The 26,794-nt window shown below is 53.2% G+C and overlaps 8 protein-coding genes across 8 annotated transcripts; 5 read left to right on the forward strand and 3 right to left on the reverse strand.

The window, feature by feature from the left end:
• Nucleotides 1–1,226: 1,226 nt before the first annotated feature.
• On the reverse strand, nt 1,227–3,457 carry BBA_07520 (long-chain-fatty-acid-CoA ligase; the record flags this gene model as incomplete). Its single annotated transcript, XM_008602617.1, has 3 exons — nt 1,227–1,332; nt 1,388–2,975; nt 3,034–3,457. 3 exons carry the CDS (start codon nt 3,455–3,457, stop codon nt 1,227–1,229), a joined length of 2,118 nt encoding a protein of 705 aa, XP_008600839.1.
• A 2,124-nt stretch (nt 3,458–5,581) lies between these two features.
• On the forward strand, nt 5,582–6,164 carry BBA_07521 (uncharacterized protein; the record flags this gene model as incomplete). The annotated part of the gene is made up of 2 exons (XM_008602618.1): nt 5,582–5,660; nt 5,749–6,164. 2 exons carry the CDS (start codon nt 5,582–5,584, stop codon nt 6,162–6,164), a joined length of 495 nt encoding a protein of 164 aa, XP_008600840.1.
• Nucleotides 6,165–7,363: 1,199 nt separating this feature from the next.
• On the forward strand, nt 7,364–9,120 carry BBA_07522 (Homocysteine synthase; the record flags this gene model as incomplete). The annotated part of the gene is made up of 7 exons (XM_008602619.1): nt 7,364–7,413; nt 7,515–7,569; nt 7,621–7,704; nt 7,781–8,140; nt 8,251–8,849; nt 8,914–8,977; nt 9,034–9,120. The coding sequence occupies 7 exons, from the start codon at nt 7,364–7,366 to the stop codon at nt 9,118–9,120; spliced, it is 1,299 nt and encodes a 432-aa protein (XP_008600841.1).
• A 2,632-nt stretch (nt 9,121–11,752) lies between these two features.
• BBA_07523 (uncharacterized protein) lies at nt 11,753–13,182 on the forward strand (the record flags this gene model as incomplete). Its single annotated transcript, XM_008602620.1, has 2 exons — nt 11,753–12,399; nt 12,477–13,182. 2 exons carry the CDS (start codon nt 11,753–11,755, stop codon nt 13,180–13,182), a joined length of 1,353 nt encoding a protein of 450 aa, XP_008600842.1.
• A 526-nt stretch (nt 13,183–13,708) lies between these two features.
• On the forward strand, nt 13,709–15,993 carry BBA_07524 (SDA1 protein, required for normal organization of the actin cytoskeleton; the record flags this gene model as incomplete). Its single annotated transcript, XM_008602621.1, has 3 exons — nt 13,709–13,755; nt 13,808–13,843; nt 13,914–15,993. 3 exons carry the CDS (start codon nt 13,709–13,711, stop codon nt 15,991–15,993), a joined length of 2,163 nt encoding a protein of 720 aa, XP_008600843.1.
• Nucleotides 15,994–17,795: 1,802 nt separating this feature from the next.
• Nucleotides 17,796–19,362, reverse strand: BBA_07525 (glucose/galactose transporter; the record flags this gene model as incomplete). Its single annotated transcript, XM_008602622.1, has 4 exons — nt 17,796–18,496; nt 18,552–18,776; nt 18,845–19,062; nt 19,130–19,362. The coding sequence occupies 4 exons, from the start codon at nt 19,360–19,362 to the stop codon at nt 17,796–17,798; spliced, it is 1,377 nt and encodes a 458-aa protein (XP_008600844.1).
• Nucleotides 19,363–20,585: 1,223 nt separating this feature from the next.
• On the reverse strand, nt 20,586–21,995 carry BBA_07526 (protein rds1; the record flags this gene model as incomplete). The annotated part of the gene is made up of 1 exon (XM_008602623.1): nt 20,586–21,995. The coding sequence occupies one exon, from the start codon at nt 21,993–21,995 to the stop codon at nt 20,586–20,588; it is 1,410 nt and encodes a 469-aa protein (XP_008600845.1).
• A 2,676-nt stretch (nt 21,996–24,671) lies between these two features.
• BBA_07527 (uncharacterized protein) lies at nt 24,672–26,384 on the forward strand (the record flags this gene model as incomplete). The annotated part of the gene is made up of 1 exon (XM_008602624.1): nt 24,672–26,384. One exon carries the CDS (start codon nt 24,672–24,674, stop codon nt 26,382–26,384), a length of 1,713 nt encoding a protein of 570 aa, XP_008600846.1.
• Nucleotides 26,385–26,794: the final 410 nt, after the last annotated feature.

Raw genomic sequence — 26,794 nt, forward strand, 5'->3', positions numbered from 1 at the left:
CTATTCACTGTTGTGATATAAGGGAGTGGGATTAGGTATTTCGCTACAAAAGTGGCGCGTCCATTTTTTTTAACATTTACAGTGGTCACATGCTATAAACAGGGCCCACAAGAGTCTTACCCAAGATTCAACGCGGGGTTCCGGCGCAAAACCCCGCGGATCGAGTGGATTTCATATCCCATAATGCCTTTCATCTCAGCCATCTTCGCCACTACTTTCATTACCATGGCTATGTAGTGTATTCGTTTCTATCGTAGTCCTCGCTAGCCTCTTCGTCGCTGCTCCACCCGTTCAATGATGCCGTACCCAACACAGCCATCGCGAAAACAGCCATTCGATCGCATTAAAGAGAGGGCCGAGGAGCAGAGGGACAGGATGGCAATGTCCTCGACCGAGCCTAGTCGATGGAAGAGGACGTGGCTGAGCGTCGCATACTTCAAGCCTTCCGTAGCGGCGGCTATTAATGTGCAGCTCTCTCAAGTTACAGCACCGCGCACCAATATCTTGAAGAAAGGCATCGGTGATAAAGTTCTTCAGCACCACTTCGCGCGTACCAGAGTTAAAAAACTTGCCGCATGACATCGTGTCTGACAGCCTCTATTTGGGTCATTTCTACGCTTAACGGTGTTAACCAGCAGACCGTCACTGCTAATCTTGAGCCGCGGCGCTCGCTCGCATACGAGCCGCCATATCCGGGATGCATACTCTTATATGCGTCAATGCTAAAAGCAGCGGATCGCGCGCTGCTAAAGGCACTGTCATTCCAGGCAAGGCACATCATAAGAAACGCATGTCAGAGATAAAATCTAGCCCTTTCTCAAAACCGTGTCACTGCCAATATGCACGTCAGAGATGCTTATCGTGGCAGGTGTGGAAACTTTTCCACTTCGGAACTATACAAACCATATAGAACGAGCACTATACCCCCGCAACCTGTAAGGCCTCGAGGGCGAGTGGGTGAAATATAAGACGCAGGTGCTGTACACGCCGCCCGGAGGCTTGTTTGCGAGGATAGTACCAAATTTCACCAGATCGATGACAAACATGAAGATGGATAGTAGTCTCAAGTTGAGAGCTCTTCTATTTAATCACAGGACATCAAATCTCCCCCATAATTCTAGTAATTCGCTAAGCATACAATGAAGGGCGCAGCCGCCAGCCAAGATTGTACAAGTGGCCTTCTCTATCCTTCAGATTTTCTCTTCGTCCGTGCATCATAATCGTATTTACAGCTTGAACTTGCTAGGCTCCTCGGTGGCCTTGATCTCTGCATACAAGCGGTCAATATCTTCGCGGAAAGCCTTGGCGGCCTGCGGGCGCTTGAGCTTGAGTCTAAGTGTTACACGTTAGTACAGTGAGTGATTTTTTGCGAATTCAGTCAACTTACGTAGGAGTCAACAGGCCATTGTCGGGCGTGAAGGGGTCGAGGAGCAGGTGAACGTTGCGAACGCGCTCCCAGTTGTTGAATTTGTGGCCGCGGCCAATCTTGTCGAGCACCTTGAGGACAGCCTCCTTGACTTTGGGTTCCCTGGCAGCAGCATTAATGCCAGCGACATCGCCGGCGGCAACAGTTCTGCCGAGAACCTTGCTAGCAAAGGGAGGAAAGTTCTCCGGGTCGACACCGAAGATGGCAACGAGGGTAGACTCCTTGGAGTCACCGTGCACGTAAGCGGTGGCAACAATGTTGGTGTTGCCCAGATACACGTTCTCGATACGCTCAGGAGAAATGTACTCGCCCTGGGCGAGCTTGAGAACGTTCTTCTTGCGGTCAATGATGCGAAGACGGCCAAGGCTATCAATCTCACCAATGTCGCCAGAGTGGAACCAACCGTCGGCCTCGAGAACCTTCTGATTCTCCTCGTCGTTCTTGTGGTAGCCCTGGAACAGGGTAGGACCGCGCATGAGAACCTCACCGCGCGGGTTGGGCTTATCATCGACGCTGTAGTTGTAGTCGGGGACAGACTCGAGGCAAAGCTCCAGGCAGGGAAGAGGAGGTCCCAGGTTGCCAGCAGAGTAATCGCGGCTGAGCTGGACAGTAGCTCCGGCATACGTCTCAGTCATGCCGTAGCCCTGGCGGAACTCGTTTCCAAAAGCAGCACCGAGGAACTCCTGGACATCGGGGTCGAGCTGGGCACTGCCGCTAATCATAGAGCGGGCATTGTCAAGACCAACAGCGGCGCGAACCTTCTTGGTCCATAGTCTGTCGTAGAAGAAGTGTGTGTTGGTGGTGCTTCCGGGAGGCTGGCGCATGTAGCCCTTCTTTACGTCGATTACATGTCTAGAGAGAGCACCCTTGAAACCGGGGGCATCAACGGTAGCGGCCTTGATAGCCGAGTTGAAACGGTTAAAGAGACGAGGGACAGACGGGAAGGATGTGGGCTTCAGGAGCTTCAGATCGTCAACAAGACCGAGGACGTCACCACGGAAGAAGCCGACAGCGGCGCCGGAGACGAGAGCAAGCTGGTCAATCATGCGTCCGTAGATATGGGCAAGAGGCAGGTACGATATGTGAATGTCGTTGGCCTGCACGTTACCCATGGAGCGGGCACCGTTGATAGCCGCGACGGCATTGCCCTGGTGCATGACGACGCCCTTGGGAGGACCAGTAGTGCCAGACGTGTAGTTGATTGTGGTAAGGTCGTTCCAAGTGGGGGGTCGGAAGCCGCGGCCGCTCTTGAGGCCAATCTCCTCGAGCTCCTGAATTTCATAGAGCTTGAGGCCACTTTCAGCGGCGATGTTCTTCAGGATGTTGCCGGGATTCTTGTCCTTGTGCTCGCCCTTGTCCAAGGCGTCCAGCGAGACGATGATCTTCAAAGTGGGCACACGGGAAGCGAGCTTGATGAGGACGGGAATATGGTTGGCCGAGCAAGCAACGACGGGGAGCTCGGCGTGGTTGATGATATACTCGGTAGTGTCGGGGCCGAGTGTCTCGTAAAGAGAAACACTGAACAAGCTTTGCGAGGTACAGGCCATATCTGAGGTAAGTGTTATTAGAAAGCTGAAGCGTCAAACCGAGAGATCATCAGCACTCACCGGTCAGATGCCACTCTGGAGTGTTGGGAGACCATATTCCAACGCCAAATTTGCTGTTGGTGTAGCCGGCCTGCTGAACAACGTCGATAATACCAGCACCGAGGTTCTTGCGGCGCTCGCCCATCTCTGCGTATGTCATGAATTCAAACTTATTCTCGTGCTCTTGCGTGGCGGGATTCCACTTGCGCACACCGAGCGCCTTCCTATTACCATATTTCTTGATGGCGAGCTCGAGCAGGTCGTGGACGGACTCAACTTCGGGCTCGAGCTTGGTCAGGAGTGGTTGGTCGCGGAAGCGCCAATGGCGATAGACGGCGGTGCGATTAGGGCGCTCGGAGCCGGGGATCGGAAGAGCATGAGGAGTGCCGACTGGCGGGGGCGCGCTGATGTCGGCAATGATCTGTTCGGCGGTTTGAGGAGCCATGGCTGCGATGTTGTGTTGAGGAATCTATGACAAGACTAGATTAGCCATGCGCGGGTTTCGTTGAGCCGATGCGGGCGGGCCAAGCGTGCGGGCGGGCGAAGGTGCAAACCTACGGGCGACGAAAAGGGTGCAAAAGAAAAGAAAGACGCAAGTGTCTTCAATCGAGTCAGGCGAGGGGGGGAAACTCAGAAAGATGACAAACTCGCTTCTTGTCTTTGGACAAGAGAAAAGACGCAGGAATGTCAGAGAGAAGGGGCCGACGATTGGATCTTTTGATGCAGACGCAAGCCAAAACGTTCATAGGTCTTGCGCCCAAATTGGTCATGAAGTCCGGGGCACTACCCACACTAGCACTGGCCGAGGTTACGGGGATGTTATGGGGTGCCTCGGCAGCAGCAACGCGAACTGGGGCCGCTTGGTACGTCTTCTGTCAGGGGAAAGAAGAGATTGGTTTGATTGGGTACAGAAGCACTCGCGACACGCTAGTTGATGATGGATATCTGGCGCAGTCTTTGGCGGCGGGTGGTAGACGATTCAGAGAAGCAAAAGGTCCGCGATGTGTAACTCCGGCGCGTTGTCTCGGTTCTTAAAAAAACGAGGGGTGGGAGGACCGGCCGATTCGATTTGCCATCGACTTTGAGGCCCGCCCACATGTTTCTACGAAGTATTTAGGCCGCTCACTCCCTTTGGCGCTGCTCCAACGTGCGGCTGGCTCGGTGGCTTTTGGGGCAGCGGCAGCGGGTCGAATGCGCAGGCCGAGAGTCCGTACTCCGTACTCGGTATTGTAACTCTAATAATCGGACTTTCACAGGTACACTCGATGCTTAACTGCCCTTCTCGTTCCCCGCGTGTCCCATCGACGGGATGGCGCGGGGTTTGCTAGATGCAACAAGGCGTGTCCACAGCAGCGCTGGCCGTCCTGAGCCGAGACACCGGGGGTGATGGAGCAAATTAGATTCGGGGACCTTGAGCTCGATAGCTGTTGCGGTATTGACGCTGTGGATGGCGATGATCAACCCGGAATATGTTGTTGTGCACTGTTTATGTACCATTGTTCGATTACCATTGTTCGATTTTTCCTGTCAAACAAAGCCGGCCAGCTGGGAGCGGCCCGTTGCAGCCCGCGACCGACTTATTCATCTTCACATGCTGACAGCTTACCGACAGTAATCTGTTACTGGTATCTCTGCGCCCATACAAAGTAACAGCTGACGTCCAACGATGACATGCAAAGAATCACGTACTGCAGCAGGCATGGTGAATTTTCTTCTATACTCTCACACCCATAGATGTTGTGACTAGTTATGTTGAGCGATCGAACTCAAGTCCAAACATGCACGTTCACGCCGAAAGTACAACTACCCTAGAATGGCCTGACTTTACTTGAGGAAAACTTAATATTAAATAAGCTTCGAAATTCTCCATGGTTAAACAACGACAATCAGCGTGATTGGTTTAGTGGTAAAATTCTCCGTTGCCATCCGCAACGTCGGGGAGCCCTGGGTTCGATTCCCAGATCACGCATTTTTTTGCCCGCTTGACCTTACTTGTTAACAGTAGCAGGGATTCTGCTCCGTTAGTACGGCTACATTTTGATCTTACGCGGTATTCAGGTTTTTTTTTTTAAGCTTGAAGATTTTTAATAAATTTGGCTCTGGATTGACACTGCAAATTCTGCCCTGTCCCTTAATTGCAGATTGCGCTCGTTGGCCCCTCATCAACTTGCATACCTGAGCCGGCCCCCAAGTCTCAAACGCGCAACAATGGCTCCCCCATGCCTACGGAAAGGGCCGACTTGCAGTATCGCTCGCCCAAAACCGAAAAGATCAGACTATAAACTGGTTGATCTATACCATTTTTCTTGAGCCCCATCACTACCATGTAATCTAGTCATCGTGTCGATTTGGTGCATAATTGGATGTAGGCTTCTGGTTCAAATCCACATGCCAGACAACTTACACTGTCAACAAGACCCTCTCCACAGACGAACAAACGGACAATCGAATCAAACGGCAAGAAGAAAACAAAACAAATCAAAGGACCGTCAGTCAAAAAATTATTCTCGAGTTTTTTTATTTTTACTTCTAGCCTCAATCTTTTGGTTACAAGTTTCTCGTGCCAACAATGGATCGCACGGGCATCATCATTCTCCGTGTTTTGCAAGGCCTATTGGCTTTGGCCAATCTGACATTGTCTGCCTATGGTAAGTCTATCTTCTCTCTCTTCTGCCCGTGGCGGGTGTTCCCCCGAAACGAATACTAACAAAGGCGGGCGGTGGTTGAAAAAAAAAGTCTACAACTGGTACTCCCGCGTCGCCGACCGATCGAGCCCCGGCGCTCTTCAATTTCTCGTCTTTGCGCCCTGCGTGTCCATCCTCTCCATTGGCTACCTCGAATTTTCCGTGCGACAAAAGCGCATGATCATGGCCCACCGGCTGACGTCGATGGGCGTCGAGGGCCTCAACGCGATCCTCTACTTTGGCGGCTTCATTGCCTTTGCGCTGACGCTGAGCGACTCGTCGACGGCGTGCGAGGCGGGGCTGAGCTGCACGCTCAGCCGGGCCGTGGCCGTGATTGCGGCCGCCGAGTTTAGCGCCTGGATCGCGTCGACGATTTTTGCGGCCCAGGAGTGGTTTCGGAGCGAGGCGCACATGAAGAAGGTTACGGCGGCGCGCCGCCAGATGACCGAAGCGAATGCGAGATTCTAAAAGATTCCATGGCCGCAGATGGAAGCAAAGGAGGGGAAGGAGGGGAGGCTTGAAATTTTGTGGCGGTTTGGATTGAATTGGGAAAACACGTTTGCATGAAAATGTATTCGCATTCAATGAGCGTTTAGTGTCGAGTCATGTCGACGATCAAATTCATCCCGTGTCCGGTACATATTCACCAATCACGGCAATGCAGTACAGAAGAGTCATTGCGTAAGCATACGGATTGATTGTTTATTCATCTCGCATTCTTCTGCCGAACCTCGATCTGCTAGCCTTGTCCCGTCTGCAGGTTTCACTGCATGCATTCGAGATGGAGGGTTGCTGAGTCTTTGTCGGCAACAGCCACTCATTACCAGTAATGACTTGGCAGACCCAGCCAGCCAGCGTACAGTAGTAAGATCGAGGCAATATATGCAGCCCAGCTCTGGGGTCCAGACTGGTTGCTCAACGTCTCCACGCAAGCTGTCATAGTTATGCGATGCCTAACTGAGCGCGTGCCGCGCCCAACTTATAAAATCGTCTCCGCGAGATGGAGTTGCTGCATATTTACACAGAAGTATTACTACTAGCCTTCTAACTAGCTTAGTCGGCTCATTTTCGAGAAGAGTTTCCTTGTCGCACATCACATAGTTACGCGACCGCAAACCCCGCCCCCTCGGCTAGTGGCTTCGCTTCGATGTGCGCTTCAATCAGCTTCCGGAAAACAAGATATACTTTCGCGTAAACTTGTGCTCTAATTACTAGCTATTGACCACTCTGACAGACTGTCTAAAATGACGCGACCTACTGGTCCGGTTACGCAGTCTGCCAACTGTGATTGATGTCGATGGCGTGCTTTTGGTGCAAGAAGGTTGACCGGAACCCCACTTCAAGTACTTCTCCATGCAAGCCCTTCGATGCACCTTCACGCGTTGCTGTCCAACGTGCGAAAGCAAAAAGGTGGCGGGTGAAAATCGGGGAGGGGCCGGGAGATTTTGCAATTGATGGCCGGCAGATGAGGGGTATTAATGACGGCTGAGGTCGCATCACATTTTCCTCCTTATAACGTGCACCCTCTCATTCTTCCATTATACCTGTCCGCAATCATTCTGGATAGATTGTACCTGCGCTAGATTATACGTTTGCATACATACGCCGAGCTCGTTTGTACCTTTTTTTCCCAGTAACTAACAAGCATTCGACGACTTGCATTCATCATGGCCGAGGAAATCAGCAAAAACTTTGAGACGCTTCAGCTCCATGCTGGGTATGTAGACATTGCTCCTCGCAGAAGCACTATTAGAACCTTGGAAGAGTCATCGCCTGGGTCAAATGATGTCGTCCGCTAGCTTACAACGATATTTACAGCCAGGAGCCTGATCCCGCGACTAATGCGCGCGCCGTGCCTATTTATGCTACAACTGTAAGAATAGCAACACGGCAATGCGAGCTGCATCAATTGACTCGGCGATAGAGCTTTACATTCAAGGACTCTGCTCATGGCGCGAGGCTGTTTGGCCTCAAGGAGCCTGGCAACATTTACTCCCGAATCATGAACGTACGTTGCTCTCCCCCGGGCCCCGCCTGTGAGCGAAGAAAAAAAAAGAAAAACAAAGGGATTTGACATCATGTAGCCTACTGTCGATGTGTTTGAGAAGCGCATTGCTGCCCTCGAAGGCGGTGTTGCCGGTCTCGCCGCCTCGTCTGGCCAGAGCGCTCAATTCATCACAATCAACACGCTTGCGCACGCCGGCGACAACATCATCTCGACTTCGAACCTCTACGGCGGCACGTACAACCAGTTCAAAGTTTTCCTGCCGCGCCTCGGAATCACGACCAAATTCGTCAACGGCGAGAACCCCGACGAGATTGATGCTCTGATTGACGACAAGACCAAGGCCATCTACGTCGAGAGTATCGGTAACCCACGCTACAACGTGCCTGACCTAGAGGCCATTGCCAAGGTTGCGCATGCCAAGGGAGTTCCTCTTGTGGTAAGTCTTGATGGGGACAGGGAAGAAGAAGAAAAAGAAGAAGAAGAAAAAGAAAGGAGAGAACGACGTAAAAAAAAAACTGGCAAAGACGTTAATCTTGATACGCGCAGGTTGACAACACGTTTGGTGCTGGTGGCTACTTTGTGCGTCCGATTGATCATGGGGCCGACATTGTCGTGCACTCGGCCACCAAGTGGATTGGCGGCCACGGCACCACCGTCGGCGGCGTCATTGTCGACAGCGGCAAGTTTGACTGGGGCGCCAACGCCGCGCGCTTCCCGCAGTTCATCGAGCCGTCCGACGGCTACCACGGCCTCAAGTTTTGGGAGACGTTTGGCGCCCTCTCCTTCATCGTCCGCGCGCGCGTCGAGATTGTGCGCGACCTCGGCGCCTACCTCAACGCCTTTGCCGCCCAGCAGCTGCTGCTCGGCACCGAGACGCTGTCGCTGCGCGCCGAGCGCCACGCCCAAAACGCCCTCGCCCTGGCCCGGTACCTGGAGAAGAGCGACAAGGTCGATTGGGTCTCGTACCCGGGCCTGGCCAGCCACCCGTCGCACGAGACGGCCAAGAAGTATCTCAAGAGGGGTTTCGGAGGCGTGCTGAATTTTGGCGTCAAGGGCGGCGTCGCCGAGGGTGCCAAGGTTGTCGACAACTTTAAGCTCATCTCCAACCTCGCCAATGTCGGTGATGCAAAGACTTTGGCTATTCAGTATGTTTGCTTTGTTCTGTAAATAGTATGGTTGGAAGAGAGCATTTTGCTAACGTTTTGGTAGCCCGTGGAGCACTACCCACGAACAGCTTTCCGATGAGGAAAAGACAAGCTCTGGCGTCACCGAGGTCAGTGCCGCCCATTTGCCCCGCGAGCAATCCAGCCACTAACTTTTTTAACTCAGGATCTCATTCGAATCTCGGTTGGTGTTGAGCACATTGATGACATCATTGCCGACTTTGAACAGTCTTTCAAGGCGGCCGGTATCTAGTTAGACGGAGTCTGCAAGAATGGAAGAATGGGTCGAATGGAATAGACGACAAATTCTGTAGATCAGTCAGGTCCCTGACGAATCCTTGATAGCGAATACAAGTAATATTACCCAATCTTGAAATCAAAAGTCAATGTTTGGTAAAACGCAATGTTGCCGTTGCCGACGCAGCTACCCGGATGGGCGCGCCTCACATGACAAAGGTCGATGCGTGGTCCTGCAGCCTTGCGTCGGTGTACTAGACCAGGGGTACGGTGACAATTTCCGGCAACGAGGGGAACAACTGCCGAGTACGTACTCTGTACGAAATATCCGTATGGATACACAGGTAGAAAAACCGGGTGCTGACAGGGCGCCTATTCGAACAGTGCAACACAGTGACGCAGAGGTACAGCCACCTTGCTGGGGCCTAATTATCAGACTGTGAATTGATTTGACAACTGCGTTCAGGTGTTGGAAGTCGATGGATCAAGGCGCAGAGTCGGACGTGTGACTCGATTGTAAATTGCAGCAAGGACATTCAAGTCGGGCCGTCGGGCGTGGTGCGGTAGACGAGAAGAAGAAACTACGCACTACATACGTAGGCTCCCCAAGATCTTACTTTATATGGACAGGGCAGAGCTTAGCTAGATTTGATTACCCGACGGGCGCGACTCGATAAACGACCCCCAGGATAAGTGAGAAAAAACCAGACAAGGAGGGCAAATCAAGAGAAAACATTACGTGTGCCTGCGCGGAGGTGTCGGGAAGAACGACAAGGCAACAGCGATCTGTTTCTCTCCTGCAAGATACACACACACACAAAAAAAAAAAAGGAACAATGGCGCTTTGTTCGTTGTACAAAGTTGTCATCATACGAAGAATGGCCTCATGGCTCGCAGGGATGATCCAGGCTTGTCGGGGTGGAGAGTTGGTTGATCTGACCGCAAAAGGTGGGCGACGTTGAACAAGGTGTAAAACTGTCAAGTTGCACAATCAAAATGATGAAGGGAAAAGAGAAGATAAACATGATTTCGATGGATGAATCTGAGGATTTGTTTGTGTTTTACCGGCTGTACCGGCTGTACGGTGTAGCATAAGTGGATACATGTGAAGTGATGGGTAGCGTACGGTAGCATCATCACCGTGAACCAACATGATCAAGCTCGTGATTTCTCCAAGATTAGCAGGACTGAGTTGTGAGGTGGTATCGGAGAATTCAGCTTCTCCGCGTGCTTTATAAATTGCTGCCCATTTTTCTCATAACCGCCCCCCCTCCCTCCTTCTCCTCCTTGGATCGCCCGTCCACGTGTTCACGTCCCAAGTCGCGTAACACAAAAAAAAGCCCAAAGCTGACACTGCAAAACCCAAAGAGACTTGCGCATGTATTTCAAAACTAGCACAAAAGACACGAAGAAAATGCCATCTATTACTGTGAGCTCGCCCATTTTCTGAAACCGAAGGGGGACGCCAACTCGAGCGGATCCGTTCACCCCAACCAAACCAACCAACCAACTGCCATGCCAGGGGAAGGGGGGAAAGGGTCTGATCGCCGTGATCCTCTTTTTTCCTGCTGAAAAAAAAGTTGGGCCCCCGTTGTTCATGCCCATTCGTGCCTATTGTCTTTTTTTTTTCTCTGTTATTTATGCTTCTCGTGTTGCTTGCTCTGCGTCATTGGTCGACTGAGGCATCAAGTGAAAAACCTTGTGCCCGCCAAGTTGGCCAACGCGTCTTTTTTGTTCATGCTGGGCACACTGCAGCGGACGGGGAAAGGCAAACACATTAAAAAAAGCCTCTCCCGCCCGTTTGGCCACGCTTTGTTCTAATTCAGGACAAGACATAATAGAGTTTTTGACCGTGGTCCACACTGGGCCGATTTTTCCTTTACAGATCAGCCCAGACAAAGATTTCCGAGTGAATGTTTGCGTATGAATGAAGCAAATCGAAATGCGAGAAAAGAATATACAGTAAAAGACTTTGAGAGCATGGGAGACAACGTAAAAAGCAAGACAGTAAATGTGCGCGCTGTGAGATGGATAACTGATCTCCAAGATTTAATATACGACCCCCCCCAAGGATATCAGGCGTGAACAAGGGGCCGCCCCCCCCTGTTGAAGATTGACCTTGAAGGATCTGTGCAGTGATTGTGATGTGCAAATCCCAATCGGGAAAATCATCATCCTCGGCTTTATTGTTCCCGCACATCATCCTCTGTGCTCACTGCTCAGCTCAAAGCCGCCTAGAGATTGGCCACCCCAAGAAACCATGTTGGAGTTGGAGGCCCAACCAGTCTTCCCTCCCGTACTGAGCGGGTGCCTAGTTTCCTACGCGTAACACGGTTTCCCAGTTGCGTCCTTGCCGTTTTGCACCCCTCCTCACCTCTTTCACTCACCCCGATCCAAATGGTTTGTTTTTGGTTTTCATACACGTCCAACCATCCCAGTCTGCCACGCCCATCCCGTTACCACCTTTCCCGCTGCGTCTTCTTCCTGTGAACCACCACCATCCTCGACTCTCCACCGCCAACCCTCAACCAAAGTAAAATTTTAAAGGAGAGCGCGAAAATTTCGAGCAATGGAATGCAACATATGAGTTTTCGTCAGAGCCTCCCAAGTTCGCCCCAAAAGAAAGTTTGCTGCTCAAGTCCACCAACATGATTCATCTGCCCTCGCTCTACTTTGGCGCCTTTCTCGGCGCGTTTGCCTTTACGCTGCTGGAAATCTGCAAGCAGACGCGGAGAATAGTCCAGCGCAGCCGCGCTTGGAGCTGGCAGAATGGCTATCTCTACATGATTTGGACCGAAATTCTCGTCAACCTCGTTTTTGCCGTCATTACGATTCTATACTACGAGGAGTTGCTACCGGGCACGTTTGCGTTTTACTTTGGCACAGTCACGCTGTGGGCGCTGCAGACCCAAATTCTGTCCCAAATTATTGCCAATCGCGTGTCCCTCATCATGGTCAATCGGAAACGGGCCGCGTGGATGCGCGGGGGCCTCTTTGCGCTCATTCTCGCCGTCAATGTCGGCGTGTACATCATCTGGATCCCAGCCCACCTGCCCGACGCCTCGCCGCGACAGAAGCGCCTCAACGACATTTTTGAAAAGTTTGAAAAGAGCTTCTTCTTGGCCGTGGATCTGGGACTCAACGGCTTTTTTTTGTATCTGGTCAGATTCCGCCTCATCGCCGGCGGTCTGCCCAAGTACTGGGCCTTGTTCAAGATGAACATGGTCCTCATTATCCTGTCGACGGCCATGGATGCCGCGTTATTAGGCATGCTTAGTCTTTCAGACCCTTACGTGTAAGTATCACGTTGCGTGACTGGCTGGACCTGAAGCTTGTTGACAGTACCTAACTAACATTGGCTCTGCTTGACAGATATGTGCAGTTTGCGCCGCTTGCCTACACAGTCAAGCTCTACATCGAACTCGTCATGACTTCCCTCATCGCCAAGGTCGTCGGCGGCGAGGCTGCCGCCCATCACATAGTTGGCGGCTCCTCGGGCTACGCCTCGTTTCAGCCTCCCGCCCCGATGGGCCACGACCGTTTCGGTGACAAGTACGGCAGCACCAAGAGCATCTTCGGAGACAAGAGCATATTCGGAGATAAGAGCATCTTTGGCGACAAAAGCACCTTTGGCGACAAGAGCATCTTTGGCGACTCAAGTATTGCGCCGCCGGTAACGCCCAGGGTCGACGCACAGTCGATCCGTAGCTGCAACACGTCGTATCACACAGACGTCGAGGGCAGGTACGAGGCACCCGGCGATGATGGCTACCTCACCCCGGTGCCTGAGACGAGTATCATCAAGACGGTGACAACCACGGTCGTGTCTGAGGACAAGAATAACCCGCCGCCGCTGCCAAAGAGCAGTGTCGTTGGCAGCATCAAGAGCCACAAGAGCCGTCTTCGCTCCGGCGCCTACGACGACTGGATCAACAATGACCCCGCACCACTACCACCGCCACCAGACAAGGATGGGTCTACCCCCATGACTATCCCCATGACTATCCCCATGACGAGGACCAAGTCGAAAAAGTCAGCACCTCCTCTAACATCGCGATTCAACCAAAGGCGGCGCTGAGTCTGTTGGTTTAACTGAGAATGGCATAATTATATGAAAGCATGTTTTTCTTTTACGCACTAATACCTTTCTTTACACCTACTCCATCCTTTTTTCTTTCTTTCTTTCCAGCAATTTTCTTTTTTTCACGATTCCTTATCCAAAGCCGTTGCCTTTAGTACGCGGGAAGAGGGTTTCATCATTCTATTGGGATAAAAAATATGGCGTTGGGTTACCACCTTTCTAGCTCCGCTTGCAGCGATTAACTTTCTGCAGCATTGTACAGTCATCACACCGGATGCTTGCAGTACAATATCATAGAACCAAAACAAATTGAATAGATAATAAAAATAAAGTAAATCTCTCTCTGCTGTGTCATCTTTGTACCCGGCTTTGGAGGGAGGAGTGTCTAGTGACGGATTTGCGGGATGGCGGCCCGGCTTATCTTATCAGGACCCCAAATTTTCTCTGCAACCAAAAAAAGTTGCCCGCCATTGCAGTGGCTCCCATTCACCAACCGTTCAATCTTGGCAAAAAAACCGACAAAATGGTCAAGAGAAAGGTTGCTGCGCTCGAAAAGATCGATGCCGACTTGTTTGTCATGCCATTATTATTATAGCATAAGTTATGTACTAATTCTCTCCAGTGCGAGTCTGCAATACAAGATCCGTCGCGATCCCAAGTACGTCCACCTAACCTCTCGGCGTTTGCGCTGAAAAAAATGAAGAAAATAAACACTGACATTTCCCTAGATCATACAAGGATGAATTTCTGAAACAATGGGAGCAGTACGAGTCTCAGCGCGACATCTTCCTCACCTCCCCGACCACGGCCTCGGCCGACTCGATCGAATCCTTCCACAACATGGTCGACCTCATGGCGCACATTGCCGACTGCTACCCGGACGTCATGGGCCGCTTCCCCAGCGATCTCGAGACCATTCTAACGCAGCACCACGCCATTCTTCACCCGGAACTTCGTGAGAAAATCGTCGGTAGCTTGCTGATGCTCCGCCGCAAGGACGTCGTCGACTCGGCCACGGTCCTCCAGGCCCTATTTCCCATTTTGGTCTCCTCGCCGTCCAAGTCGCTCCGCGCACTCCTCTTCAGCAAGATTCTCAGCGATCTGCGCAACTCCAACACAAAGTCCATCAACCACCCGCTCAACCGCACCGTTCAGACCGTCCTCTACAACCTGGTCACGGCCGACCGCGCCTCCCCGCGCGCCATCTGGGCCATCAAAATCACCCGCGAAATGTGGAAGCGCCAGATCTGGACAGAGGCCAAGCCTGTCGACGTCATGAAGGAGGCTTCCCTCTCGGACAATGAAAAGGTCGTCGTCGGCGCCGTGCGCTTCTTCCTCGGCGGCGACAAGGAGCGCGAGGAGCTCGAGGACGAGAGCAGCGACGAGGAAGTCGACCTCGCCAAGGTCAAGCACCAGGTCACCATCAACAAAAAGACGAAGAAGCAGAAAAAGACATACTCCAAGGCCCTCGAAAAGGTCAAGCGCCAGGAACGCAAGAAGAACTCCCCTCACCCCCTCAACTTTTCCGCGCTGCATCTGCTGCACGACGCGCAGGGGTTTGCCGAGCAGCTCTTCTCCAAGCACCTACAAAACACAAAGGCCAAGCTGTCCCTCGACACCAAGCTCCTCGTGCTGCAGCTCGTGACGCGCCTCGTGGGCCTGCACAAGCTCACCGTCGTGCCGCTGTACTCGTGGTTCATCAAGTTCCTCACGCCGCGCCAGCAAAACGTCACGTCGTTTCTCGCCTCGCTTGCACAGGGCACGCACAATCTCGTGCCTCCTGACGCTCTGGAGCCATTGTTGCAGAAAATTGCCAATGAGTTCATCTCTGAGGCGTCAGCCGCCGAGGTGGCTGCCGCGGGCCTCAACGCGATCCGTGAGGTCTGCGCGCGGCAGCCGCTTGCCATGACGGACACGCTGCTGCAGGATCTGGTGCAGTACAAGAAGAGCAAGGATAAAGGCGTAATGATGGCCGCCAAGGGCCTGCTGTCGCTGTATCGCGAGGTCGGCGCCGAGCTGCTCAAGAAGCGTGACCGCGGCAAGGACGCCACCATCGGCCTGCGCGCCGGCATCCAGAAGCAGCACCGCTTCGGCGAACAGGCTCCCGGCGAGATTGAGGGCCTCGATCTGCTCGCCAAGTGGAAGCACGAGCAACGCAGGCGGCGCCTCGCCGAGCAGGGCCTGCCGTCGGACGCCGAGTCTGACGCCGAGGACAAGCAAGAGGCGAATGATGACGAATGGGAGGTGGCTTCTGATGACAGTAGCGAATCTGGCGACTGGATCGCCGTCAGCAGCGAGTCCGAGGCGGAAGAGGTGGCGCCCAAGGAAAAGAAGCGCCAACGAACCAGCAAGTCCGCCGAGGACGGGGAGAATGACGATGAGGATGAGGAAAATGCCAAAGACGACGCGGCGGCCGCCGCCGAGCACGATGACGAAATTGCGCGGATGATGAAGCTCGCAACCACCACCGTGCTCACGCCCGCCGACCTCGCCAAGCTGCAGGAGCTGCGGACCTCTGCGGCGGTGCAGCGCGCCCTCGGCGGCAGCCGCACCAACAACAACAACAAGAAGCCACAGAGCAACGGCGGGCACGGGGACCGGCACCTGGACGAGGGCCTGACGGCGGAGCAGATTGAGGCGCCGGCGCGGCTGCGCAAGCTGACCAAGGAGGAGCGGGTGGAGCTGGCGCGCGAGGGCAAGCCGGACCGCGAGGAGCACAAGAGCACGCAGGCGATGCGCAAGGCCAAGCTGCAGGCGGCGGGCAAGTCGACGTCGAACCGGGAAAAGGAGCGCAAGAAGAACTTTTGATGACGCTGGGCAAGGCGCGCAGCAAGCACAAGAGGAGCCTGGTGGAGACGAAAAAGGTGCTCCAGGGACATGTGAATCGCAGCACGCAGGGAGGGCGCAGACGAAATGGTACGTAGATGATGAAGGCGAGAAGGAAAAAAAAAAAGACGGTGGTATGTTGGTTGTTTTGTGTGTTTGTGTTTGTTTTGGCATCATGGCGTTTTATGGGTTTAAACAGCTACATGGGAAACGAATCATCTTTTTGACGGAAAATCTTTGAAGTTGAATGAATATATACAATCTCCATCTGCCACGCTTGCTTTAGTTTTGTATAGCAAGATGATGCACAGTGACCAACATGATGGAACATGATCAAGTGCAAATGTGACAAATGCAACAGAAAAAAACAAGAAGAAAAGAATTCCGGCTGTTTAACCTCGCTGAATCCCATTGCAGCAGGATCACCCCCATCTAAGCCGCATTTCTGACCACCTTGAACGGATAAATTTACTCTTTTGCCATTCTAACGAGAGCAGCTCACGTATCAAAGCTGCGAAAAAACATGGTTCATGGTTCGTCTTGCTGACATTTTGGTGGTCAGTAGCAAATGGCTTTTCTTGCTTGGCTGGTGGAGGAGAAACGACAGACGTCTGATTAGAATAACTTGACAGATTATGACTTTTGGAAGCCCGAATGCCCTCAAGATTGATGCAAGATGATTGTGATACAAGACGCATTTAGCTTGCTTTGCTGGTTGACTTTTCCTAATGAAGCCTCACTGTTGCTGCCATTCTTAGGGACTTCTCAAATGTCTAGATAGTAACTGGCACGATAAAAGTTTATAACAATTCAAGTATATGAATACTGATCCAGAGTTTTAGCAGTCTGGTCTGCGTTGCTAAATGACTAACAAATCCGCTCAAGTAATGAGTTGGACTCTAAAGAATCAGCGCTCCTGGTATGCAGGCAATCGTGCAATTTCATCGTCATCTGCTTAGCTCCAAAGCCCCTGCGGCACCATGGCCGCTTTGCGGAGTCGTGGCGGGTACGCGGTTCTTGCAACACGCGTCCGGGCGCTTTGCCAGGAAGAGGGCTCTGGGGTACGCCGTCAGCGGCGACGGGACATGGAGGTCTGGTATCTGTCCTTCTCGATGGAGAATCGAGGGCAAATTTCTTTGTCATAGCCGACAGACATGTCGGCGGCGCTGAAGATGGCATGTTGGACAGGTGCCGCTTCCGTTGATGTAGGCTGCCCGAGCGTGGATGTGTCGACGTCGAGGGATTCATCCTCATTGGTATATCCCATGCCGCCTCTGACTGTCTCTTGAGATATATATACTATGCTCCCTCTTGACTCTCTCGCCTTGTGGATGCATCCTAGTGAATCGTTGTAGTTAGGGTGTGAACTCGCCCCGTCGTCGCCCATGCGCTTTTCTATGCTTTGTTGATTGGAATTGGAGCCTCGAAATGCCCCTCTTAACGTCGTCTTATTGTTCTGTCGCCAAGTCCTCTTTTGACGACGCTGCATATCTCAGTGATTGTGACTGAGAGCAGCGGTATGCGCCATTTTCGGAAAGTGCGCTCCACCTTGCGTGTGACTTGTAGATATTGCACGCTCAACCCGTGATAACTTGGCAGCCTGTTCAGAGTGACGATCCCTTATATGTTGGTTGCGACCAATGCTTCGTAGTTGTCAAATGAAAGATGCCGCGATGGACTCCCTTGCGGCTTTGCAGAGGGCCATCTACTGGTAAAAGAAGCTAACACTTTTCGTAGTGTGCCTGCGCAAGAGCAGGGTTCTCGGATGGCGGTCCCATTCGGAATTACATGGTCTTAGTCTTTGACTTGATCTGGTTCTCTTGATGCTCGCCGGCCATTTCAATGCCGACCTCGGTCTCATTAAACGAGTCAATGACCCTCTTGTAGGGGGGCGCGAAGTTGACGCAGAGGGCATACGTCCATGCAACCACAAAGAAAGCCAAAGGCACGACCATGGCGGTGCCCGCGCCGTGCAGGTCAATGACCTTGCCCATAAGCGGAGGTACACAGGCGCCGCCGACGACGCCCGCGATTATGTATCCGCTGCCGCGCTTGGTGTGGCGGCCGAGACCGCGCATGCCGAGGGCTACAATGGTCGGGAAGCAGACGCTCTCAAAGAAGAGAATGACATAGAGCATGGCAATGCCCGCATCGCCGCGACCCGTGATGGCGGGAATGGAAAAGACGATGCAGCAGGTAAGAAAGCAGCCAAAGACGATACGCGGACGCACGTACCGCATAATGCCGACGCCGACGAAACGGCCGACGGCAAATACGGCCTGCGCACCGGCGAGCAGGTTGGCAGCGAGGCTGCGCGATGTGCCTGGGCGCGTGTCGCGGGCGTAGTTGATAAAGTAGCCGGCAATGGCAACCTGCGCGCCTGTGTAGCAAAACTGAGCAAAGGCGGCGTGGAAGAGCTTGTACTGCTTCCGAAAGGGCTTGTCGGCACCTTGCGTGTTGGTCTCCTCGGCTTGGAATGCCATGTCTGGCCGAGTGTTAGCAGGTGCCGGCGGATGAGATGGTTGAGTTGTGTCACGTACCGGCGTCGGTTACTTCGGGAATGTCGGCAAAGAAGAAGATGACGGCGAGGATACAGACAAAAACGGCAATGGCCAGGTAGACCCATTGGACATTGTCCTGGGCCTTTTGGTCGCTAAAGGCGAAGAAGACTTTGGACGCCATGACGGGCGCGACAACGGAGCCGATGCCGTTGAAGGCCTGCGAGAGATTGATGCGCAGCTCCGCGTATCGAGGGGGACCGCATACTAGTCGATGAGGACGATTAACATGATTCGAGGAGGGGCTGCCAGTGCTCGGGGATGGCTGAGCTCACCTGTAATGTACGGGTTGGCGGCCGTCTCGAGGGAGCCGAGACCGTTGCCAATGATGAAGATGCAGGCGCAGAAGCCGCCGAAAGACTTGGCCTTGAGGGCGGCAATGGTGCAGAGGGCGCCGATGGCGTAGAGGCAGAGGCCCCAGATGAAGACGGCGCGGTAGCCGTAGTGGCGGAGGATCCAAGCGGCGTGGCCGATGGATGCGAGAGGGTAGGCTCTGGGAAGAGAACGGTCAGTCGTGACGACAACGGAGGAAAAGGATGGCAGTTCAGGTAGAAGCATACCCAAAGTACGCGGCCTGGAGACCAGAGGACCGCGAGGGCGTAAAGTGCAGGACGCGCTGGAAGTGGGCGTTGAGCGTGTCGAGCAGGCCGTAGCTGAAGCCCCAGAGAAAGAAGAGGGCCGTGACGAGACACAGCGGGAAGAGGGACTGGCGCAGCGTCAGCTCCGAGGCCTTTGTGCGCTGCGCAACATCGGCTTTAATGGAGCGACGGCGAAAGTAGTCCTTGATCGTCATGGCGGTTTGACGATGCCCAGACCGGGCCGTCAAATGGGTTGACAATGTCCAGACTCTCGGGCCGTCGCGATAGGTGGGCGAGAGAGCTAGGGTTCTCGAGCCGTTGAATTAGGCGAGGCTTGAATTTTCGGGCAGGTAAACGGTTAGACTAGGCCAGAATTTCTCGGACAGTCGAATGGTCAGACGTGGGTGGTGATGGTTTCTTGGCAATGATGGTAATGATGATGATGATGATGATGATGATGATGATGGGAGAAGTTGTGGAAAAAAAATTGGTGGCAGTTTATGCACCCCAGACGTGTTGGGCTCGCTAATTCCTGAGTAATTCTGGGATGGGGAGTGGAGTTCTGATATATAAATGTTTCGGCAGTGGGGATATTAAAAGAGCCGAGATCGACTGCAACATGGATGCACTATGCAACCTTTTTTATTCATCTACATAATAAAAGGCTGGACAGAACGCCTCGCGAGAAACTGTCAGCTTTGGGCTTGACGTGGCACACAGATCGCCGACAAGAACAAAGGGCTCCTATTCGCCTATCATCGTCCCACCGCAGCCACACCATAAAAAGCTGGGCCTTTGTGCCCCATAAACCGTGCATTTCTATTCTTCTCTGGTCCAGTCGGTTTGAAAGACGCGGGACCCTCTCTCTCCCTGCCTCTCCTCTTTCCCACATGATGATCCATCGGGGCGCGTGGCCATATTCTGGGGCGCCGCCGCCTTACCCCCCCGCATTATGGCTTGATGAATTCTGCCGACGGGAAATTGAACCCTCATCTAAAAACTGCATCTGTACGAATTACAACAATGACTAATAATAAGCCACTTATTGAATGACCGTTGCAAAAAAACTGAAACATAATTTTGATTTAATTTTCGCCGTCGGGTGCTAGATTCTGGTACGTCTAATAAATGACTACCTCTGCCTCTCCACTCAACCAGCTCCTTGGCATCGCTACCCGCCTTGTGCGTGCGTGACCCGTCTATGAGCAAATGATGTCAACGTCGGGAATAGTCATTAGAAACGGCCTAGATTTTGGAGACGTGGTCTAAAAGTGTTGCTTGACTATAACAAGTGCTATGGAAACGAGCGCAGCGACAAGCTTCCCGAACAAGCTCGAACATATATGTAAGACGACTTTTCCATCAATTAACAATTACAAATTTTCTCCACATCTCCCCCCGCATTCACACCTCGTTAATTAACCCCCCCTCGAACTCGCTAACCAGCCTGATACACACCCAGCGCCGCCACGTGCGGGTTCAGCTGCGTCAGGTTGTACGGCGTCACATACATGTCCACGTCCGTCAGCGCCAGGAACATGGTTCCGTTGATGGCCGGGTCGCCCGCCCACGTCGACACGTTGGGCTGCACCGTGTACGCGCTGCGGCCGTCCAGGCTCACGTTGAGCAGCGGCGAGTACGTCACGTTGAGCTGCGACACCCACGCCGCAAACTTGGGCTCCTTGACATTCGTCGACGTCACGTAGCTGTTGTTGGGGCCGACCAGCGTGCCCGGCGCGTCCCACTCGAGAAACACTTGCCGTCCGGGATACGACAGCGGCCGGCTGCGGTTCCGGCTAATGGCGGCGCTGCACTCGTCCACCTCCCGCGTCGCGTTGACGCACGAGTCGTCCTGCTCAATCTCCGCCGTCGACAGCGTGTTGCTGCCATCGCGGCCGGTCGTCTCGTTCCAGGCGTCGGAGGCGTTGACGCGCGCCGCGTTGGGCTGGTTGACGATGGCGAGGGCGGGGAAGTTCTGCCAGACGAGGCGCGTCTGGTTCGCCGGGCAGCTGGCGACGTGCGGCGCGAGCAGCGTCCAGGCCCAGCTCTGGGGGATGCCGACCGTGTGCCAGACGGGCATGGGGAACATGCCGCCAAACTGCCGAAAGATGAGCTGCTGCCGCGCCTCGACCGTGATGCTCTGCAGCAGCAGCTGCGCCGCGGGGCCCGAGTCCAGGTGCGGCAGGAACCCGTACACGCCGGCCTCGCCCCAGCGCGTCAGCTTCTGGTTAAAGTCGACAAACTCGCGCACGTTGGTCACGGGGTAGCTGTACTGGCACTGCACGGGAGCCTGCGGGCCCAGCATGTTGGACAGCAGCGTCGCGTGCCCAATCTCCTGCTCGGCCATGTACTCAATCAGGTAGCGGTCCTCGGCGCCGATGCCGTAGGCTTCAAACTCGTCGTCGGTAAAGGCGGCCAGGCCCCAGCGGAAGAGGTCCAGCTCAATGTACTCTTGGTACAGCGCGAGCGCGAGCGACTGGTAGTCGAAGTCGCTCTGCACGCGGTAGACGGGCGCCGAGCCGTTGGTGCCGACGCCGCCGCTGGGCGTATACGGCGCAGGTTCGGGGGCGTGCAGCTCCCCGTCGGCTGGGTAGTCGTAGGAGCCTTCGGGGGCCGGCAAGGGGGGGATCTCGCTGGACAGCACCGAGGTCGAGAGCGCGCCGGTGGTGGTGGCTGTGCCCGTGTAGGAGCCGTGCGTGGCATTCGTGTCGGCTGTGATGGCAGCAGGTATCTCGGTCGGTGTCGAGGTAAATGTTGTCGTTGGTTGCCATAATTTGGGAAAGGCCAGTGTAGAGGGGAGAGCTGCGAGGAGCGCAGCCCCTGCAAAGAGTTGTCCCGACGAAATCATTATTCTACCAGTGCCAACGTATCTGGCATGTAAAGAGTTTATTTGGGGCTCATGAATTGGCTGCTCTCATTCGGAAACCTTGACATCTTATACCTCAGAACGACAGGCAGTAGTTGAAGCCCGGAAACGGCGGGCGATGCGTCGTCCATTGCGTGCGTCCTTCGTCATGAAGGAAATTCAAGATTATACAATGGAGTATCAATGACAGTCACTCTCACGGGGTGCCACTTTTTTTTGTGAGATGAAATAAAGTGAATAGATTGATCTTGTCTCGAGAAAAAAAAAGGGATAGTCTGCGTCATGTCGACGTAGTCATTACCGACAGACCGGAAAGCCTAGTATACAACGACTTTATGGCATTCCGAGCGTAACGTAACATGATGAACATTTCAAAAAAAAAAAAAAAAAAAAGTGCTTTCAACTGGATTCCGTGTGTCGCTGTCGGCGTATCCGTTTTGCGATTCGCCTTCCCGTCCCTCGTTCATCCTATTTTGGGTCGAACATCTAACAACATACCTGCAGTATCTCGACCAGGTACAAAGTGTGCGCGTCTCCTTAATGTCGCAACGGCCGCTTTTCTGTTACGCTTTTAATCGTGTTCTACTATTCTGATCTCTTTGACGGAAAGAGTACCTCGTAATGTGAAGAAGCTCAAACGCGGAATCCCACACTGATATAAAAGGTTTCTCTACTGTCCATTCCATCAGAAGAAGGCGAAGATTATCTGCCAAATTTTACGGCCGAGGAGACGCGTAAAAACTAAGGACAGGCAGAAAATCTATGTTGTGCCTATTTTAGAGTTGCTATTCTAGAGTTGGTTTTCATGGCCATGATGGAGAGCGCTAGCGTCCGCCCTTGCGAGTTCATAATCCCGCGATAGGCACTTGATCCCACAATTTCCGTGACTGGTGATGCACAATGTCGGCAGAAGCTCTAACACGGCTTCGAGTTGTTATAAAGCGTAGATTGGCTCAAATGGTTTTTTTTAGCGGCGGGCCGCAGCCTGTTGACCACTGCTCATATCCGTCGGCTCTCGTTTGTCTTGGATATGAACAGCAACTGAGCCTAGTTGTCAATTGTAGTTTTGTCACCACTTATTGCCTGGGCTGGATCAGGGCAACTTATGAAGGTACACAAGGCCTGATTTACAATAATAAAGGCGCTTGCTCGCATTTTTACCACGACACAACTACTACTTATTCCACGATTGTCGTTTGCAGGAGTCGGGCAATTTCCTAATAGAGCAACATCTGATTTTACTGTAACTACTATATTATCTAGGCACATTCAAATATAGCTACAATTTAGAATAACTATTTCACTTGACAAGAACGCTGCTACCGCAATACTGAACCGCTATAGTGACGACGCCTAATTGGAAGGTTGCGGGGGGGCCTGCGCTAGGAGAAAACTTGCTGCACAGGTTTTAAGCCATCCAGCCGCAGCGGCTAAGACCAGCTTACTAGTATATTACGAAGATGCAAGACACAACCATCGGAAAAAGCATCACCTAGAATGTACGTACAATCATGTCTCTTATATACGGGTGCAAGCCAAGGAGGGCTACCATTAGTATAATAAACAGCTCTCTCTACCTACGACGATCCATTGTCTTCCATCACACTTCATCGTCCAACTAAGACGAACTCTATTTCTGATTCCTGCTACTTACTGCAACTATTTTCTTCATCCAATCGCCAAGATGAAGGTCTCGGTCATCGCTGTTGTCGCTATTCTTTCCGGAATAGCTACGGCTTGTACCCCACTTGCTTGTAAGAGAGCTGCTTCGCAATGCACACGCTGTTCTAGCGTAAGTTTTCCACCAGATTAGCGATGGGTCGATAATAATAAAAGCTCATGCGGCGGGTCAACTCTAGTGTCGACGCGAAGAGGACCCTACACAGTGCAAGGCATCGGTCAATAAGTGCAACGACGCGGCCCGCGCCAAGTGGAACTGCTCGGTTTACAGATGTGGTGAAACCTGTTTCTGAGATGACGATTCTTGGAGTATACATTACTCTTGCCATATTGATGATGCTGGGGACGACCTTTTCGTTCATTGGCTGGGGGTATGTTTTGACTTGGGCTGTCGGTCGTTGTATGGAGTTCTCACTTGAGTTTAAGCTCGGCCGGCCGTTAGCGGGTTCCTGTCACTAGTCTTGATGTCACTTCTAATTCAGCCGAAGGATCTAAAAGATAGGCTTAGTTTTATTTATATACTATTTTAGTTTATTTCACTTATCTTTAATCTTCTATTAGTCAGGAAATTAATATAAAAAAAATCAAGAAGCTAATATAGTTAGATAAATATAGTTTGTTTTTTTTTAAAAAAAAAAAACTATAATACCTTATTAGGTAAGTATAGCATAGAAATGTAGAGTAGTAGTATTAAAATAGGTAAAAAAAATGCGGTTATTAGCTGTTTTATATGACGTGTTTGCCTCACGTCGGGGTGGTCTGTGCCTTTACTAGCATTCGGGATGGAAGCCATTGTCCAGTAAATCTGCGGATCCATAGTGCGGATAGTGCGAATCAGGTCTTATACCCTTCACAATATAGCTATTATTTTTATAGACCAACTCCTTCCCTCAGAACGTCTCATCCTCTCACAAACACACACATACTATCTGCGTTTATGCATAAATTGATTCAGAAAACATCTCAGCTACATTCACCATGGCTGACAAAATCCCGGCGGCTCTCCGCGAGCGACTGCGCGACATGTCCTTTAGCGCCTCCGACGCCCGTGATGCGCTCCGCGGCGTCTCCGTGCCCGTGGCGCTCGGCCGTCGTGCCACGCGGCTCTGCGTAATCCGCGGTATACGGCACCACCCAGTCTTTGCGCGCAGCCCCGCAGCGCAGGCTCTGCGGGCGTGGCCCGAGTTTGCGCGCGCTCTCAACGCGCGCGCCATCATGAGCGACTGCATCCCGGACATGACAGGTGACGGGGACGACGTGCCGTACTGCATCTGGCACCCGACCACGGCCGCGGAAGACACGTACCGGGAGCTGGCGCGGCGGTACCCGCGCATGGCGTACCAGGTCGCGCGCGCGTGCGCGGTGGCGGGGTATGCCGCGCTGTATAAGGAGCTGCGGGAGGCGGGCAGCGTGCTGCCGGACGTGGCGGTCGCCGAGGAGGCGAGGGCGTGCGGCAGCGGCGAGGTCTACGAGGCGGTCATGGGCGAACCGGTCAAGTACCGCGTCATGGACGACTACAGCCGCTCGATTCTAAGTGACCCGCAGCCGTCAGGACTTAATGGGGATACGGCGGTCCGGCCGATGCTCGAGGCCAAGCAAGCGCTGACAACGCCCAGCGGCTACGAGGAACGCCTTTTCAGTGATGGCTCGGACGATGATGACATTGACGACATGTTTGACATGTTTGCCCACCCCGGCTTCGAGGACGCCACGTTCGACATTACCGAGGACCTCTGCATCGACGAGCTCGCCAGCCCGGAGCCCACCTTTGGCCCCGCGGACCTCGCCATGGCCGCATACCTCGCCAAACCACTCCCTGCAGACCTGCCCGCCGGCAACAAGAACGTACTGATCCTCGCTGCCGCCTACTCTGGCAACATGGACCGCTACGCGCGGCTGCGCCGCCCGCGGATGGTTGACGGCGAGGCCGCCTGCGTCGCGCGGGGCATCTACCACAACCCCTTCTTCGCGACGTGGTGGGGGGCGACAGCCGTGGGAAGCCGGGCGGAAGGGCTGCTTTTGCCCCGGGAACCCCGACGCCACGCCGCGTGGGTGGCGCGAGCGGTGCACGCGCGCATGATTATGAGCAACGACCTCAGCAGGCTGACGCCCGAGGTGCCGCGCGAGCACCTGCCGTATCTCATATGGTACCCGGCGGTCGCGACGAGGTCCACGTACAGGGAGGTGGCGCGGCGGTGCCCGGCGATGCGTGCGGCGGTGCTGCGCGCGGCGATATACACGCGCGACCGCGTGCTCTTTGACGAGTTGGTCAATGCGGTCGAGCCAGACCCGTTTCTTCTCGGCGAGGCGCAAGCACACGACCGAGACGTGAACGAGGATGCGTCGCCGTCGTACTTTACGCGGAGACTGCTAGAGCGGGCCGAGCAGCTGGGCCTCGCCGAGGCGATTCGCGACCCGAGCGGCGCCGGCCGATGGAGCTCGGCGGAGGCGTGGAAGCGGTTCAATGTGCGTGCTGACGACGACGCGCGCTTTGGGATGGCGCCGACGGGGAGCTGGCTGTATGGGGAGCCGGTGGTGATTGGCGCGATGCAGGACCCGGGCATCTACAACGAGGCGTGGGCGGATGCCTCTGCCGCGGAGCTTTTCGCGTCGGTGCCGGAAACGTGGCGGCCCGGCGAGGAGCACGGCGGCGGCGTGGATATTGACTACGAGGAGTGGCCGCCGCGGTGAGAATGAGGAAGCCGAAGAGGAAGGGCTCTAAAAGAAAGGGATCTTCTTTTTTTTTCTTCTCTTTTCGTTTCCTTTCGGGAGAATTAGGAGTTGGAAAGGAAGCTCTTGGAGTGAGATATGATATATGCCCTTGTAGGAGTGATACAAGAACACTTTAAGATCTGTAGATAAGCTCTATATGCTAGAGACGAAGTATTTAAAGACGCTAGCATTAGGAAACTTTTTTAATAAAGATATTAAAGAAAAGGTATTTATTATTATAAATATTTATAGTAGATAAAAACTTATTAGATCTTTATTAAAAAGTTAGTTTTACTAGTAATAATAGCTATTATTCCTAATTTATTTTACTTCTCTTTTTTTATTATTACTAACCTTATATTATAAGTTAAAGTATTTCTAATAACATA

The sequence above is a fragment of the Beauveria bassiana genome, assembly GCF_000280675.1.
Source record: "Beauveria bassiana ARSEF 2860 unplaced genomic scaffold BBA_S00025, whole genome shotgun sequence".
In the NCBI taxonomy this organism is placed as follows: Eukaryota; Fungi; Ascomycota; class Sordariomycetes; order Hypocreales; family Cordycipitaceae; genus Beauveria; species Beauveria bassiana.